This window comes from Pelodiscus sinensis, chromosome 3 (assembly GCF_049634645.1).
Source record: "Pelodiscus sinensis isolate JC-2024 chromosome 3, ASM4963464v1, whole genome shotgun sequence".
Taxonomy (NCBI): Eukaryota; Metazoa; Chordata; order Testudines; family Trionychidae; genus Pelodiscus; species Pelodiscus sinensis.
In genome coordinates this window covers 110,513,051-110,530,022 of record NC_134713.1, presented here as the reverse complement: position 1 = coordinate 110,530,022, position 16,972 = coordinate 110,513,051, and the positions used below count along the sequence as shown (strand labels likewise).

The window sequence follows — 16,972 nt, the reverse complement described above, 5'->3', positions numbered from 1 at the left end:
ATGACACTTCTAGGTATCCAGGGGATAGGCATCTTATAAATACTTAAAATGTGTTTGCTGAAGAGGAGGAATAACAACACTTAGGCAAAAGCTTCAGAGGGGTAGCCAAGTTAGTCTGCAACTGGAAAAACTAAAAAAAACAACAAATAGTTGAGCAGAACCTTAAAGACTGACAAAACATGTAGCTGGCGGTATGAACTTTCGTGGACACAACCCACTTTATGCCCATGAAAGCTCAATCTTAAGGTGCTGCTAGACTATTAGTCTGTAACTGGAAAAACTAAAAAAAACCAGAATAGTCTAACAGCATCTTAAAGACTGACAAAATATGTAGATGGCATCATAAGCTTTCATGGGCAAGCAGTGGGTTGTGTCCTCGACAGCTCATGATACCATCTGCATGTTTTGTCAGTCTTTAAGGTTCTGCTCAATTATTTGTTGGGTTTTTTTTTTTTTTAGTTTAACACTTAGCCATTTTCTCAGAAGTGTATAGAGAAGTATGTTTAGCTCATCGAATGCAAGATATTAGTAAATGCTTTTTTTCTTCCAATAAGAATAGAAATTCTGTGACCAAAAATTCTTACTACTATTGTTGTTTTTACTTGGCACAAAATTAAACATTGCCCATATATGGGTTCTAGATGGAATGAGAAAATGTGAAAGATGAAAAAGGGCAAGAGAGAGGAAAAAAGTGACATTTGGTACAGATTCTGACAGAAAACATCTTTGTACAACTTTATGGCACATTACTTGCACTTTCTTGCCTTGCAGCTCAAAAGTTACATTTCCATCTACTCCTCTCAATGTTATTTCTCAGCGTAAGCATGTGCGCGTGCGCACGCCCCTACTTCATTCCTAGCTCCATTTTAGTTAGTTTATAATAATGCATAACTGCTGTGGTGGACATTTACAAAATTAGTAATAATTATTGCTTTAAGTTTTTTGGGGACTTGTTTTTTAAATTAAGAGATCTTTGGAGCTGTATTTTTTAAAAAAATGAAGATTTGTTACTTCAGGGGACTGGACTTGATGACCTCTCGAGGTCCCTTCCAGTTCTAGTGTTCTGTGATTCTTTTTATTCAATTATATCACTTAAACCATATTTTTAAAATGTCATTTAGTTATTGAGGGGAGAAAAATAATCAGCCTTAACTTTGTAATAAGTTCAGATGAATTTCCACAAGAATTTATTTATTTGCTTCCTTATATTGATTAAATTTAAGTAACTGATCTTGAAAGATGACAAAAAGAATACAAGAAAATATAAACATCCAAACATAGACATTGGGAAGAAAGGGGGTTCTGAAAGAACTGGGTGACAATGTTGTCTTAAGCATGAGTTTACAAGTAGATCTGTACTTCTGTGGAGCTTCATTGATATCTAAAGGGTTATGGGAATTAGGCAAACAGATCTGATTACAGGTTTGGGGCAATACATTATATGTAATCCAGATATCAGGCATGTTAGGTAAAAACATTAGATAGTTTGGACATTAATTTTGATCTTTTTATTTACTTTTAAGTGCATGCCTTTAAAAATAGTTTTGCTACTCTTGGTTTTAAATATTTTACCTTAGATTAAGCTGCAAGATTATAGAGCTTTAATATTTTTGCCACTTGCTCAGTCTAGATTCATTGACTACAAATGACACTCTGATTATCCCATAGAGACTCACGGCCACCACAGGAAGCAAGCAACGAAGCAGACTGTCCATCATGTCTCAGTACCTCTGCACTGTTCAAAACTGTTTCACAATTCCAGGTCGAGCCTTTGTTCCAAAACCAGAGGTGAGTCCTCTTTGTGCAGTGAATCTGCTAGCAGGAGATAACACACTATAGCTTCAGCTAATTCTTTATTATAACAGCAAATTGTAAAAAGATTAGAACCACAGAGCTGGAAGAGACCTTAGAAGGCCATCAAGTCCAGCCCCCTGCCCAAGGCAGGACCAATCTCAATTAAACTAACCCAGCCAGGGCTTTGTCAAGCCAAGACTTAAACACCTCTAGGGATGGAGACTCCACTTCTTCCCTAGGTAACCCATTCCAGTGCTTTACCACCCTCTTAGGAAAAACTATTTCACTAGTATCCAACCTGGACCTCTCCCACCGCAACCTGAGATCATTGTTCCTTGTTCTGCCATCTGTCACTACTGAGAACAGCCTTTCTCCAGCCTCTTGGGAACCTCCCTTCAGGAAGTTGAAGGCTATTATCAAATCCCTCCTCACTCTTCTCTTCTGCAGACTAAATAGACCCAACTCCCTCAGCCTCGCCTTGTAGGTCATATGCTCCAGCATTAATAGTTGTACAAAAAGGACTGATCTTGAGAGATGTTTAAAGCTATTGGAATGGGAGTTGAGGGAACACAGCACCTTTCAGAATCAAGGACAAAATCTGTGGACCCAATCATTGAAAAGACGTAGAAATATTGGAGGCACTCAGAGATGAATAATGAAATGACAGGAAGCAAGGAAAACCTTTCATATGAGGAGAGCTTGAAAAGCTGAATAAATGATGAGTAGTCATGAGCACCTTTGTTAGAGACTAACAAAAATATATAATATCGTGAGCTTTTGAGGGGGAAACCCAAGCAGGAAAGATTTATGACTGTTCACGGAGGAAATGGTATAAAGAAGTTTAAAAAAAAGAATATGGGAAACATTCAGTGAAGTTGAAACATAGTGAATTTAAAATTGACAAAAGGAAATATGTTTTACATGACATACAATTAACCTGTGGGACTAATTGTTACCAGATATCATTGAGACCAAGAATTTAGTGGGACTAAAAGTAGGGTTAAAAATGTATGTGAATAACAGTCACAGTGACTTGCATAGGGCTGTCAATTTATATGCGTTAACGCCTGAGATTAACGCAGGGCAGGATTAACACATTAAAAAAAATTAACGCATTAGTCACAGGCGTTAATGCTGCACTGCCCCTTTGAAGTGCTTCTCCAGCACTTCAAAGGGCATTGCATTAGGAGCCTGGGATCAGCTGGAGTCCTCAGCTAACCCCGGGCTCTGTGCAGCGCTGCCCCTTTGAGGCACAGAAGTAGTGGAACGCGGAACCGGGGTTCAGCTGGGCACTCTAGCTCATCCCCGGCTCCATGTTGCTGCCCCTTTGAAGTTGCTGTCTCCATTATAATTAGCGTGGTTGCACATGTATAACTGAAAATTGGTTTTTCTCTGTTTCCTCTTCTGGGCTGCACTGTTTTTCCTTCAGCCTTGTAATCTCCCAGATCCTTAGCTTTTTCTCTTTTCCACTGCAGCCACCCCCCATTCTCTCTGCATCCAAACTTATGTGTTTTACACTGCTAATTACATGAAAAACTATCTGGCCTTTCTTACTGCTGACGTAGAGAAAACGCTATTGAAGACTTCTTTTGTTGGTCATTTACTCCCTCTAACTTTGTTTTTTTATAAAGTAATACCAGTATGTCCTGGCTCCCTTTTATACCAAAAATGTGTGATCTGAGAGTGAATAAGGAAAACTTTGTGCTGGCTTTCCCCTCTTCTCCCACAAAGGAGGCAGATTGGGGACATATCAGTGTTGGTGTAGTCAAAATTGGGACTACTGCAAACCAGCCTTCTGAATCACATAACTAGCTCCCTGATGCTTCCCACTTTCCTATGTTAATTAGAGCACCACATAAGAACCTCGTTCAGACTGTTGACAGGCAGTTTGCTGGCAATGGGTTGATCTGAATGAAGTCCTATAATCCCCCATCTTTCTCTGAGTAGCCATCTTCAAAAAAGACAAGAAGCTTAAAGTTATGCTTTTATTTATTTAATATTTTCTCTAAAGTAAAGCCAATAGTGACTGTCACAAGAGCAAAAGAAACAGAAGTCAGTAGTCAAAAACATTGCAGCTATTTTCACACCCCTTTTGCCATATTTTGCTTTGTCTCCTGCTGTTTTGCTGTAGATTTATCCTCTTAACTTTTTCATTATCTTTGAGAGTTTGACTAACGTACAGCCTTAATTAGATGATGTACTGTATGTGGAACATTTTTTTTCCTCTCAGAAAGTTGTTGGAAGTGCTTGTTGTTGGAAGTTAAACAGCTCTTGCTTGGATTTTGCATTGGGAAATAAGGAACTTGGGATTCTTCTATATAAGTAGCCTAGGCAAAGGAATCTTTCTTAGTTGCTTTATGTAATTAATAAAGTCTTCAGTTTTGCTTACACATTCAAATATATGTTTTGGTCTTTCACAAGACTTTTTTTTTTTTGGTTCTTGTTTTCTCTGGCGATTTTTTTAAAAAAAAACAAAATATTGATTTAAAATTATAGGCTAGAGGTGTACTTGATTACGTGTTGGATATTCCACTAAATTGGACATGCAAATATTTTTAAAACAATAATACCTTAATTAATCTATCAGAAAAATATAAATGCTTCAAGAAAACTATACACTCCTTAATTAATAGCTTTTGACAATATAAACTTAATACAACTGTTTTGGAGTGTAGTGGGGCACTAGAGCATTGTCCCTAAATAACTTTTTGGCTATTTCAGTTCTGATCCTACCTCAGTCTGCATACTGAATTACTGCTGATCTAGCACAATTGCCAATGGCACACAACAAACATCTTGATTAAAATAGGCAGGAAATTCAAATGGTCACTGTTAAATTATACTATAAGGCAGGCTCTGAACCCCTAACTCAGAACTACTGGATGTATGATAGCCACTCTGTCAGTGTGTATATAGAAAAACATCTCTCTCTAAAAACCTGTAACAAAAGATTAAGCTTCATTCCTTCCACACCATTCATATTTGTCTTCTTTGATGCTTTCCATATTAATCTATTTTATACAACAATTTTAACACAGTATTTTAGGAGTCATGAGTTAGTTATTTAAGCATTAAAAAGCTGTAATAAGAATGAACAAGACATATTATAGTATCTGACTGAATTGTGAGGAACTTGTCATATCCTGGGTCTACTCCTCTTTTATCCCCCCCTCACTTGCTTCAGTAAATTCGCATCATTTTCTTTAACACCTAGGACAATATTTGGCATAAGACATCTCCTACAGTGTCCAATAGGTTCTGCATACTGGAAAGAAGGTTCGGAGACTTTAGAAACCTCAATCAAGTTAATTAAACTGACAAAGTGCTTGTAAACTAAGATGCTTTCATTCACCACAGCTATATATGGTGGATTGAAGTGGGCCTGATCCATTGACTTAACTCAGTTTTGAATCAGGGTCTATGAAATTACTTTAAAAGAGCCAAAAATTCACACTGTTCAATAAATAATGAATAAATAACAGTAAATGAAATACTCCTTTATTAAAGGTTAGGGATTTGCTTTCAAGAGTAAGAAAGTCAGAGTAGGTTCAGATTTTTCTTGTGCCTAAATATATAGCTTGTAACCAGTGAGTTAAAGCTTCCAAGCATTTCCTCAGTCATCATGACACTTCTTTTGTTATGTCCTTCCTTAAAATGAATATTTGTTGTTTGGTGGTAGATTGCCAGCAGTTGGAAACTGCCTCATAGACATTTCTTTTTAAAATAAAAAATGGAATCCACAGCAGGTGAGGATTTTTTGGGCCACTTTGGCAATATATGAATGGTAGTGTTAGCTCTTCAGCTCCTGATATGCCAGTGTACAATATGATTATGTTTTTTAAAAAGAAATCTACTTACCATGGCATTTGGGAGCTGTAAATAAAAGGCAGATGTAGCTGTGATTTAAAAAGCAATACATAGGGTTTCACATAGAGGAGAAAATTGGTTTTGTTCAATAATTAAAACAAAATTTTAAAAAACCACAATCCCAAATTTTGGTGCATTACTGATACCCTGTACTTGCTGAATAGTTTTCCTTTTGTGTTTAACTGTCTATGCTGTAACTAACTGTCAGTTTAATTGTACTGTTTGAACAGGTTCCTTTCTCTTCAGTAAATTTTAGTTGGAAAGCCAAAGAACTTGGACTGACAAATCCAGCAAAAAATAACACTTGCATAGATATTTATGCTTTATTTCCTGCAATCTTTTTTCCTGATTTAATTACAAAGAAAAATACCTTGTTACAATGTCATTGCAGCCCTGACATGAACAACAGTTCACTGTGTTGTTTTTTTAATCTAAAGCAAACAAAAAAGCCCTAGTTGATAGACATTACTATATTTACACATAGTCCTTCAGGTTGTAGCCTGCATTGTTCTCTTGCTGTGTGGCTGGGAGCTGGTGTTGCTTAGTAGGGTAAATCCATGCTCCCTGTTGCTTTTTAAAACAGGAAGTGCAGAAGATCACACCTGCAATGAACAGAAGTCCTGCTGAAATGAATCCAATATAAACAGCTCCTCCTGGTTCATTTTTACTGCTCTCTGGGACAGTTGGGTCTAGAAAATTTGAAATTATCTCTCTTGTGTACCAGGATGTTGGTACCAACCCAAAAATTCCTGCAAGGATGAAGCAGACCCCTCCAGCAAAAGAAGTGTAGTTCTTGGTCTGCCTGTCCCCTCCCAACTTTGTGCACTTCATTCCTACTGTGGAGATGCAGATTCCAAAAGCTGATAGGATACAAGATAGAACCATGGTCGTCCGTGCAGCCTGGATGTAGATAGGGAGGGATAGGATTGAATATTTCAGAGTGCAGCTAAACATCCCGGTGCTGTACCATGTGCAGTCCATCCAGAGTCCTTGCATCTGTGTTATAGCTGTTATTATATTTGAACCCACGTCTGCATTTACTTTCCAGTTGGGCAGTAAGGTGGCTGTGATTGCGCCGAAAACACCCAACAGAGCTAGAATAAAAGCAAAGAACTGTAGACCTGCTGAAGCCATGATGATTATCTTCTGTCACCTTTTGTCTGTCCGTTCTTCTGTTATAAACGTATGTAACTGGCTGATAGCTTCCCAGCCAAGGCGGTAGCCGTCTGTGTGTGACAGAAGAAAGGGAGGGGAGAGGGGAAGTGCAGGGGGGAAAAGGAGAAATCAGGAAACAAAAACGCTTGCATTGAAAATTAGAGCTATCTGAATGTGACCCTGCAGCAGATGAGAAGCCTGCAGAACAACTGAACAGCTGTACACAAGGCACTTGAATGTAAATGATTAGAAATGGACAGCGTTTTAGAGATTGATTACAAGAAAGAGCTGCCCTTTCATATGTGACTAAGCCAGGAGCTAAAACTTGCTCCATCAAAGTCATGTTTAATGGCAGCATCCAGGTTTTTGGCTCATTAGACAAAATAAATGCTGTATATCAAATTATAGAATTTGGCAAATATACTGGGGGACAATATATTTTACTCTTGAAGTACTTGACCTTAATTGTGTAATAGGAATTGGCATCTAGCTGTCTATTGATTTTTTTTTTAAATAAAAATATTGATAACATTTTCTATTTGTTCTAAAATGTTCTTGTTTAAAAATAGCAACTACTCTTATGTCTAATAGCACTGTCACTGAATTGCACACTTTTGGAGATAAGTGAGAGACAGGTCAGCTTAATTGAAAGTATATTACAAACAGGCTATCATTTGTTTAACCCTTTTCTGAATTTTCTTTAGTTCCAGAAACATGGTCCTCGGATCACACACAGGATTTTAGCAGCAGTCTTTTGATTGTCAGCACAAACACAAATAATAATTGTCCTGTCATTCATTTGATCTGTCAGACTTAGTTATCTATATAATGTCTGTCACTGTTGCATCTGTGGTCTTTCTGGACATTAAGGAATTCTAGTTAGTAACTCCTTGTTAGAACTAGTTGTAGTCTGAGTGCTGTCAGGGTCCAATGACTTGGTGGGGAGCTAAGGCTGTTCGGCACCTTGCAAGCATGCCTTAAATCTCTGCCTTAATCTTTCCCTAAAATTGAAGCTTGATGTCCAGTTAAGATTTTGGCCTGAAAACAGACAGTTTTCCCCAGTCATTTAATATTATTGCGTACAACGGTTTTATCATAATAAAAAGGATTTTTTTTTAATTTATTCATCTCAGATAACTGTAAGTTTGCCAGTCCTCCAGGATTGGCCTGGAAACTCCAAGAATGAAAGATTAATCTTTAATTAAAGATTGTCATGAGAGGAGGTGTTCAAGAATATGTCCAACCAAAATTGACAACCCTAGGTCATTAAGAGTAGGAGAAATAACCTGGGGTTAATTTATAATCTGTGCAGTCTTTTATGCAGTGTTGTTGTGGCCTTGTCAGTGTCAGGATATTAAGCAAGGTGGGTGAGGTAACATCTTTTATTGGACCAACTTCCAACGATGAGACAAACAAGCTTTCTAGTTGCACAATGCTATTCTTCAGATATAGGAAAAGTAATGAGTGTCACTGTGACACACTCAATACTTTTCCCAGATCTGAAGAAAAGCTCTATGTAAGCTCGAAAGTTTCTCTCTCTCTCATCACTGGAAGTTGGTCCAGTAAAAGTTAGCTCCTCACCCATGTTGTCTCTGATACAAATTTTAGGCCAGATTCTGCCACCTTTATAACCACTGTGCTTTAATCTGTCACTAATCCCATTTTTAATATGGCTTGATCCCGAGTCTCTGGCAAGGCTCATACTGATTTCAGTATTACAGAATCAGTCCCAATATGAGTAAGAGGGTCAGAACATTCACTTATTTATTTGGTGGAGAGGAAGAATCTAGCTAATAAGGGATGGAGACAGGATCATAACATTGAACATCCATGTGAGGTTGAGAGGTTCAGCATCAAAAAAAGTTATTTTGACAGGTGGTGTTAATGTACATTAGCCTGACTGACAAAATTAGCTGACAACATCTGTGGACAAAAGCCTACCATTGAAAACAAAACAGTTCTAAATATAGTATAGCCTCTTCAGTGACTAATAAAGACTTCTTAAATGAAAACCAATTTATTTTTTTCAAATGCATAGTGTTGCTCAGGGAAAAGAGGAGAAACCAGTGTGTGCTGTCAGTATTTTTTAAAAAGGCCTTGAAAATACCTGTTGGGACTAAGGACTAGTCGGCTACCAGATAAGCAAATGCTTATTGGATAGTTGAGTGGACTAGTCACTCCCTCCCCACCCCCACTTGCTGTCTCTATCAGAGGCAGAAAAGGGGGGGCAAGCGGGGATACTTCAAAATGGCAGTGCTGCACGGAGCCCAGGTATGGGCTCTACACAGTGCTGCCACTTTGAAACGCTGTGGCAGCATTTCAAGGGGGCAGCCCTGCATAGCTGACGCCAGGCTCAGAGCTGCCCCTTTGAAACACTGCCTCAGCATTTCAAAGTGGCAGTGCACGTAGCCTGGGGACTCTCTACTTGATGCCAGTGTGGCACTGCTGCTTTGAAATACTGCGTGGATCCTGGGATTGGGCTCCATGCGGCATTTCCACAGAACCCGGGGTGACCTGGGGACTCCCCAGCTGATCTCGGGCTCCACGCCAGCATTTGAAAGCGCACACAACCTGGGTCAGCTGGGGAGTCCCCAACTGACCCTTGCTCCACGGGGCATTTCAAAGCGGAAGCGTCCGCGTGGAGCGTGGCATACCAGCTTTGAAAGGTACAAGAGCCCTAGTGGGGGTTCTTGTGCATTGCAAAGGAGGAATGCGGAAGCACCTATTGAGTAGTCGATGGAAATTCCATCGACTACTTGGCTAGTAAATTAATCAATATTTAACATCCTTAGTTGGGTGTCATTCTTACTTCTTGTCTTGCTTAGTTGGGCACTTCTAGGAAAAAGAGAGTTTGTTTTTAAAAAGCCTCATTTGTATTACTGTATGAATGAGTCGTGAACTAAAAATACATATTTACACAAAGGAGCCTGTTGTGTACCAAAGTGGATGTGTTGTGAAAGCCAATTATGTATTCAACTGATTACTTATATTTACAGAGGAGGGAGGTTGAGTAGAGGGAAGTGGGGATTTGTACCCAAAAGAATGAAGCACTTTTGAAGGCATTCTCTAGTTGGCATTCATGCTTAGTATTCTATACTCTTTTATAAAATATCTTGAGAGAGTTAAAAATGTTTGGACCTTCATAAAAATTATTGAACTATGAAATTAGCTATAAAAATGATTGGGGTTAATCTTAACTTTCACATCATTGTCTTAATTTTCACATCAAAGTTGCTCTTTTCACAAGTAAAAATAACTCATCAGCTCTGCCAGTTCATCTAAACATCTGAAAATCTTACCTATGCACTCTGGGTTGCTGTTGATCATCCACAATAATAAAATCTGTAATTGGATCTTGGGCTCCCAGAAAGTACTTTATCCTATGCTTACCTCTGTCACTATTCAGGACACCACTTAACACACTTGCTTAAACTCTGCTAGCATAAATTCAGGCATGTGCTTTCCTAAAAAGAGATGCTTTCCTGAATTGGAAGCTTAGTGAAAAATTCTGTTGATGAACAAACTAGAATAGAATCTGGTCACTTTTCCATAACTATGATAGTTGTGCACAACTAACATGGATAAAAGATAATAAATTTCTCAATAAAATCAGATTATACTTTAGAATGGTCAGGGAACAGATGTACTGTGTAAAAAAGTTCCAGTTTTACAGTGACATTACTGACCCTAAGCAGTCTGTCTTGTAGTTTAGGCTGGAACTTTTTTCAAACTGATGATACTGAGAAAATTTTGTTCACTCATGTTACATATGGGAAGTCAGGCTACATTAACAAAAGCCAGAACACTTGCAGTAATGTAATGCCAAAGGTTTATACCTATGAGGATGGACACAATTCCTTTTAAAATGAGTGAATTTCTAGATGTCAAATGGAACAGAATAGAAGCCATTTCTGTTTGTCATCCCAAATAAGGCAGCTTGGAGTCACAACAGCCTGTGGAGGAGACTTGGATAGGCAAAACTTGCCTTATGAAATCACACTTGTTGGCTGGCTGGCTGAGGCTTTGAGCAACATCACAGGGAAGGAAGGGACATCAGCCTGGGACCCCTTCAACGTGGTTGCCAAGCTCAATGCTGTTTGAACAGTTTTTTAAGTGTCTTTATTTTTTTGCTTGTGTAAATGAAAACAAGTGGATTATTCAACACCAGAAGCTTGGGGGAAGTCACAAGAAATATGTGGAAAATGTTGAAGTTAGCGGAATGCAAGCTTTTCTGGGATAGTATGCTCTTATTTTTTATGTACTGTGAAGTGAAATTAGTTTAGATCAGTGGCTCTGTGGTAGCACTACCCATTAAAGATCTTGTTATTTATTTATTCATTCAAGTAATCCTCTAGTTTTTCTAGTGTGTGGGTTTAGAGAATGAAATTAGAATTTCTGTGTGTTAGCTAGCACAATTTTAGTTAAGAGGCTATTCTACATCTTTCCAAACATATGATTAATACAGTAGCCAAATTGTTACAGTTAAGGTGCAATTTTTAGAAAAAAAATAGTTCCTAAATTAATTCCAGTTTTAATATCAGTAATTCGGGTCATGTCTGAACACGTCCCCTTTTACAGAATCCCTTTAGTTTACTCTAACAAGAACTTCTTCAGCAAAAGCATCTTGCACTTGCTGCGACAGGACCCTGCAAAGGCATGATGGAGCTTCCATTTGCATGGCTTGATCAGCATATTTGGTGTTTAGTTCTCATTTTTTTTTCTAACCATTTCATTTGTAAGTTTCAACATACTCAAACCTGCAAATATCTACCCTAAAACATTGCTATCAGTAGTTTTGTATTGTAATTAATAGTTATATGGTAAATTCTAGGCACTATAAAACCTGTTATAAATACTGTGAACCATAATAAAAATACTATCTTAAATTTCTTCTTGTGTAGCACTTACCGCTGAATGGGAGGACTGAGATGTTTTCTTCACTGCCAGTGCCCTGTAGAAATATAGTTTCTCTGGAATGTAAAGATCTGTTCTTCATATAAAATAGCATTGGCTTTTTTTTAAGCAAAAAATTGCTTTGTGTGTTCTTTTTCAGTCTTCAAGTGTAGCCCTGCTGCCCATTCTCTCTCTCAGTTCCATCTATCAGAGAATAAAGGACCACTTTGTTCAATGTGTTGTGTTGGAGCAACACTCTTAGTGAGCAAAAGCAAAGAGATTATGAGAAAAACACATGTAAACCCTTTGTCCTAAATACATAATGATATCCAGATCCCATGATGAACATTACAAATATTTGGCACATACAGGAAAATCTTGAGAATCTAGAAAATTTACAGAGCTGTGTGTTTTTAAAAAGTAGATTTTAGAATAGATTTCAATGTAATTGTGTCAGAATAAAGGTGTTCTCTATCAAAGATAATTGAATAAATGAGTTGACAGTTCCAGGTAAGATTTATGCTATAAACTTGAATTCATGATTGGAAATACTGTATCCAAATCCATGTAATTTTCATATTTACATACCTTTAACAGCCTTTAGTCTTTTGTCGATCTTCCTCTAGTTGATTGTGTGTCCATGGTCCTGGGTGAATGAATAAAATAGTAATGTTCAAGAAGGCTTATATGGTAAACACAGAGTATGGTATGAACAGAGATTAAAAAAACTTGGACTTTTCAGTTTAGAGAAGAGGAGACTAAAGGGGGATATGATAAGAGGTTTATAAAATCATGACTGGTATGGAAAAAGTGAATAAGGAAAAGTTATTTACTTATACCCACAGTATAAGAATTAGAGGTCACCAAATGAAATTAATAGGCAGCAGGTTTAAAACAAACAAAACGAAGTTTTTCTTCACTCAGCACACAGTCAGCCTGTGGAACTCCTTGCCAGAGGATGCAGTGAAGGCTTGAACTTTAACAGGGTTCAAAAAAGAGCTAGATACATTCATAGAGGTTAGTTCCATCAATGGTTATTAGCCAGGATGGGTAGGAATGGTATCCCTAGCCTCTATTTGTCTGGAAATGGATGACAGGAGAGGGATAACGTGTGGATTACCTGTTGTGATCCCTACCTCTGGGGCATCTGGTATTGGCCACTGTTAGTAGACAGGATACTAGACTAGATGGACCTTTGGTCTGACCCAGTATCGCCGGTCTTATGTTCTTATGTTAGTATTTTCCTGAATGTTATTTTTCACTGGGTTAGGCCTGAATAAAAACACCAGATGTGAGCATAGTACATTTTGAGGAATTTAGTTCTGCTTTAAAAATATACAGCTGTCCTGTATCTCTGTGGTGGATAGATAAAACCTCAGTTCTGAAAATTGTCTTCTCAGAATGCTGGCTTGTGTTCAGCTTATTTAGAGTGCAGGCAATTGGTATTTCTTATTTTTGTGAAGTTTTAGAATGCTTGCTCACCCAAGGTGTGGAACAGTCTCAGAAAGAAGCATCTAGGGTTGCAGTTAGCACTGATCTGTTGTTGTGTTTATTTCCCATAATCTTGATTTTGTTGCTATCACAGGATGTATGACAGAGTTACTTTACCTGACAATAACTGATGATTATCACATTAAACAAGTACATTTAAAAAAAAAGTTATCCAGGGAATGGGTAGACCTAAGTTAAATTGTGATTTGAAGGGGGTTGGGGACCTTGTATCATGTGGCAGGAATCTCCATCATACTACATAATGGATGTTCTAGGCTCAGAGTTTCCTGGTATGCTGTAGGGGTTTGGAGGGCCTTGGGAGCCCAGTGCCATGCAAGAGGGATGAGCCGGGAGCCTGGCCTGATGCAGGAAGGAAGAGGGAACCTAGCGCGATGCAGGTGGGGCAAGGGGGGGAGGATTGGCACGCAGCCCAGCTGGGTTACCCAGGGGGCCAGGAAGCTTGCCATGTTGCCTGGAGTGGGGAGCAAGTAGCCAGAAATCTTGGTGTTGGTGTGCAGCTCAGTTGAGCTGTCGGGCAGCCAGGAAGCCATGGGGCAGGAGTTGGGAGGCGGCAGCAGAGAGGTCAGAAATGACCTTGCCTGGTCTGGCAAAATTGCCCATCCAGGACCACTCAGATCCTAAGGGTGCGGACAAGGGAGGTCCAACCTGTAGGATACCCTGCAGGAATTGCATTATTTGTAATTATTTTTGCCTATTTTAAATAAAAGCTGATAATAAGATTAACAGATGAATCAGTATTATTTAAATGTATTTGTATTCATTATATTGGCTTATGTTATTCTAGCCTTTTTAATATTCATAACATAGAACAGGATAGTAATGTATGTACTTTATAGGAAGTGTCCTATTACAAGTAAAAAGCATTTTCCTTTTTCTGTTGCCGTAGTAACCAGGCAGTTTCCTGGGTATCTAAGGAAAATTACTCTTCAGCATTCACTTACTCACAGGAGCTCTGTTTTTTCTAGAAGCTGGCAATATTGTTGGTTGGCTATGAAATGGCAATTTTCATTCAAAGGAAAGCTGATGTCCTTCTAAATTGCATTTAATTTTTTTTCTGAAATGATCTGTCTTTAGAAAGGGAATTCCTAGTTCCACAACCAAGAATTAATGTATCTCATTTTGCAGACATCCTACAAAATGCAAGGGGGCGGAGTCGATGATCCAAATGGGTTTTGTTGGTCCTGCTACCTAATTGTGAAAATTCTGTGTTGTGTGCCTTAAGTTAAATTTTAAATACCAGTCACTTAAATGAGCACTGACTATACCTGTGCAAACAGCTGATTGTGCATGTAAAATGTTTTTGTACATGAAAATGGGCCCTTGCATGCATCTGCTAGATTTTCCCAACCAAGTACACGTTTTGAATATGCAGGAGAATAATTTGGATGTACACTTGTCTTTTTATGAATGATTTTTTGGCTGCACTTTATTCTCTAGGGCCAAGTTCTGGTTTCAGTTATTCTGATACTAATCTTTTTCATTGATGTATGGAATTTTTCTGTGTAGTAACTGGATTGTCATTTCAGTCCAAACCAGTGGTCCATCCAGTCTGACATAGCTCAATACCAGATGCTTGAAAGGGAGCTGTAAAGCTTCCATTATAGATAAATGCAGTAACATTCCTGTAGAAGTTGTTTCTCTGCTAATCCCAGGCATTTCATTGTTGCTTTATATCTCATAGCATGAGTTAATACGCTTTATACTTTTTATCTTATTGAGTATGAAGATGTTTTCACTTCATTATATTACATTTGATATTATTTAGATACTCAGCTACAATTATTTTATACAAATTCCTATGTGTTACTTGGGATTAAATAAAAAATACTCTTGTATGCTTTAGGACTATTTCAAGAAACTGAATAGAATTTGGTCCCTAATTTTGAAAATTTGCCCGCTATAATCCAGTATTCCTTATTGTTCAGAATGAATTTTTTTGGCCTAGCCTATATGCCTGGATAAGTAATTTAATCAGATTAATTTGTCTGGGATGACATTTACGTACAGTAGGAAGTCACCGTCATTTCATTTTACTTTTAGAACTCTTTTTTATGGGTTATATATGAGGATCAAAGCCACATTATTCCAGGGCCTGTATGCACACACTCACCAGTCACTGCTCCAAATAGCTTACTTTTTATACTATTAAAACTAACACAATAAAATGATAGCTAGATAGATAGATATAACAGAAGGATTTATAGATTGTTAGTTCTTTAGTGCTCTGTCAGTAGCTATGCTGCTTATTCATTATTTGAACTTACCACCTCTGAGAATTCACCTAGACCTGCTAAAACTTGTTAAAATCCAACTTGCATTTGGCTACATTAGAGGCTTAAAATGTTAGCTAATGCATTTACATGTTGCTCATTGTATCCTAATCTATATTAACTCTGATACAATATGAAACATGGTGAAAGGTGAGCAAGATTTGTAATTATATAAATGACTTTCCTCAACTGCCCCTCAGCCTGTTAAATGTTGTCCAGTTTTCTTCTGTGTATTATGTCAGAATTGTCTTTTTACGAGGGTGTGCACGAAAGGTTAGTAGCTTCACAGATTAATTCAGGCAATGTTTTCCATACATAGAAAGTGGCATGGAAAAAAGTACAAAGATGTTTGAGAGAGGAGCATATAACAGATGGTTGAAACTGACATCATTGACAGAGTAGCAGGGATGTGTATGTGTAGTGTAAGTGGAAAGTATGAAAGTACTGACTTGTGAAGGGGCTTGAAGGTAAAAGAGTTGAAATTTCATCCTTGTACTTGAATGATTGTAATGTTATTTCATAACTTTATCAGCTAGCTATTTCAGGCTGTTGTTGTATTTTTTTTTTATGTTATGCCAAAGGAAGGGGACTCTAACTCTGATTCCTGACACCCACACTGCCATCTTAGGAATTGTAGGAATGTACATTAGAAGGGAAAAGATTGGAAAATGCAAACCTATGTTGCTATCTGGTACCTAATATTTTGCTTTTCATTATAGGTAGATGTGTCAGTAGTGCACTTTACCCCTTTAGTGCAACCAAAGATACGACAGCCCTTCAAACTGGTGGAAAAGGTTGTTAAAAGTGTGTTTCAGTTCAGAAGAAAATACTGCTGTCGGGGAGTAGAGTAAGTAAATTCTTTAACCAGAATTTTCTTTAGAACTATATTGTTGTTGATGCCTACTAAATCCATAAAAAATAATGCAGCCTTCGTTTGTTCACTTTATGTAAATTTGCATTGCTTACAAGACATCTCAGTGCCTCTCATCCAGCTCTCCTCAAAATGTTGACTGAAGATCAAAACAATTTTAATATAATTTACATAAAAGTTTACTTTGCACCCACTACTCCATAATTAAACCCTAATGCTTTTTTATTAACACACTACAGAATTGAAGCCAGTGGAATTAAGAGGGATACGGTTGTCATCATTTGAATAGTTTCAGGTTTTTAAACGTACTTTTAAATCTTCTGAATACAGATTTGTAAAGAAACTGGCAGATATTGACAAAATGTGTTCTGGACAGTAGTCTGTGTAGGTTGTGTCCAAAAGGAAAGGTCTACATTTCTGAATGGAAGATAAAATTATTAAATTATATTTGACTAACCATGAACAAGAGATGAATTACTACTTAACTTCACTTTCTGCCATTACCTTCAGATATCACCCCCTCCACTTTGGACTAGTGTTCCCTCTAAGATTTTCCATCCATGAATGGAATGAGTTTTTTGTTTTGTGCACCAATATTGGTGTCATCTGC

The 16,972-nt window shown here is 37.8% G+C and overlaps 1 protein-coding gene across 6 annotated transcripts in view; it reads left to right on the top strand.

The window, feature by feature from the left end:
• The window catches only part of TFB1M (transcription factor B1, mitochondrial), a 42,827-nt gene that overhangs the window by 17,222 nt on the left and 8,633 nt on the right, over positions 1-16,972 (top strand). For 5 of the 6 annotated variants that reach the window (XM_075924493.1, XM_075924496.1, XM_075924492.1 and 2 more), the window contains 2 exons: positions 1,669-1,788; positions 16,211-16,338. In XM_075924493.1, the coding sequence (XP_075780608.1) occupies positions 1,669-1,788; positions 16,211-16,338 (248 nt within the window). Of the gene's footprint in view, positions 1-1,668; positions 1,789-6,709; positions 7,350-16,210; positions 16,339-16,972 lie in introns of those variants that run through there. The other variant, XM_075924497.1, reaches the window with a different exon arrangement.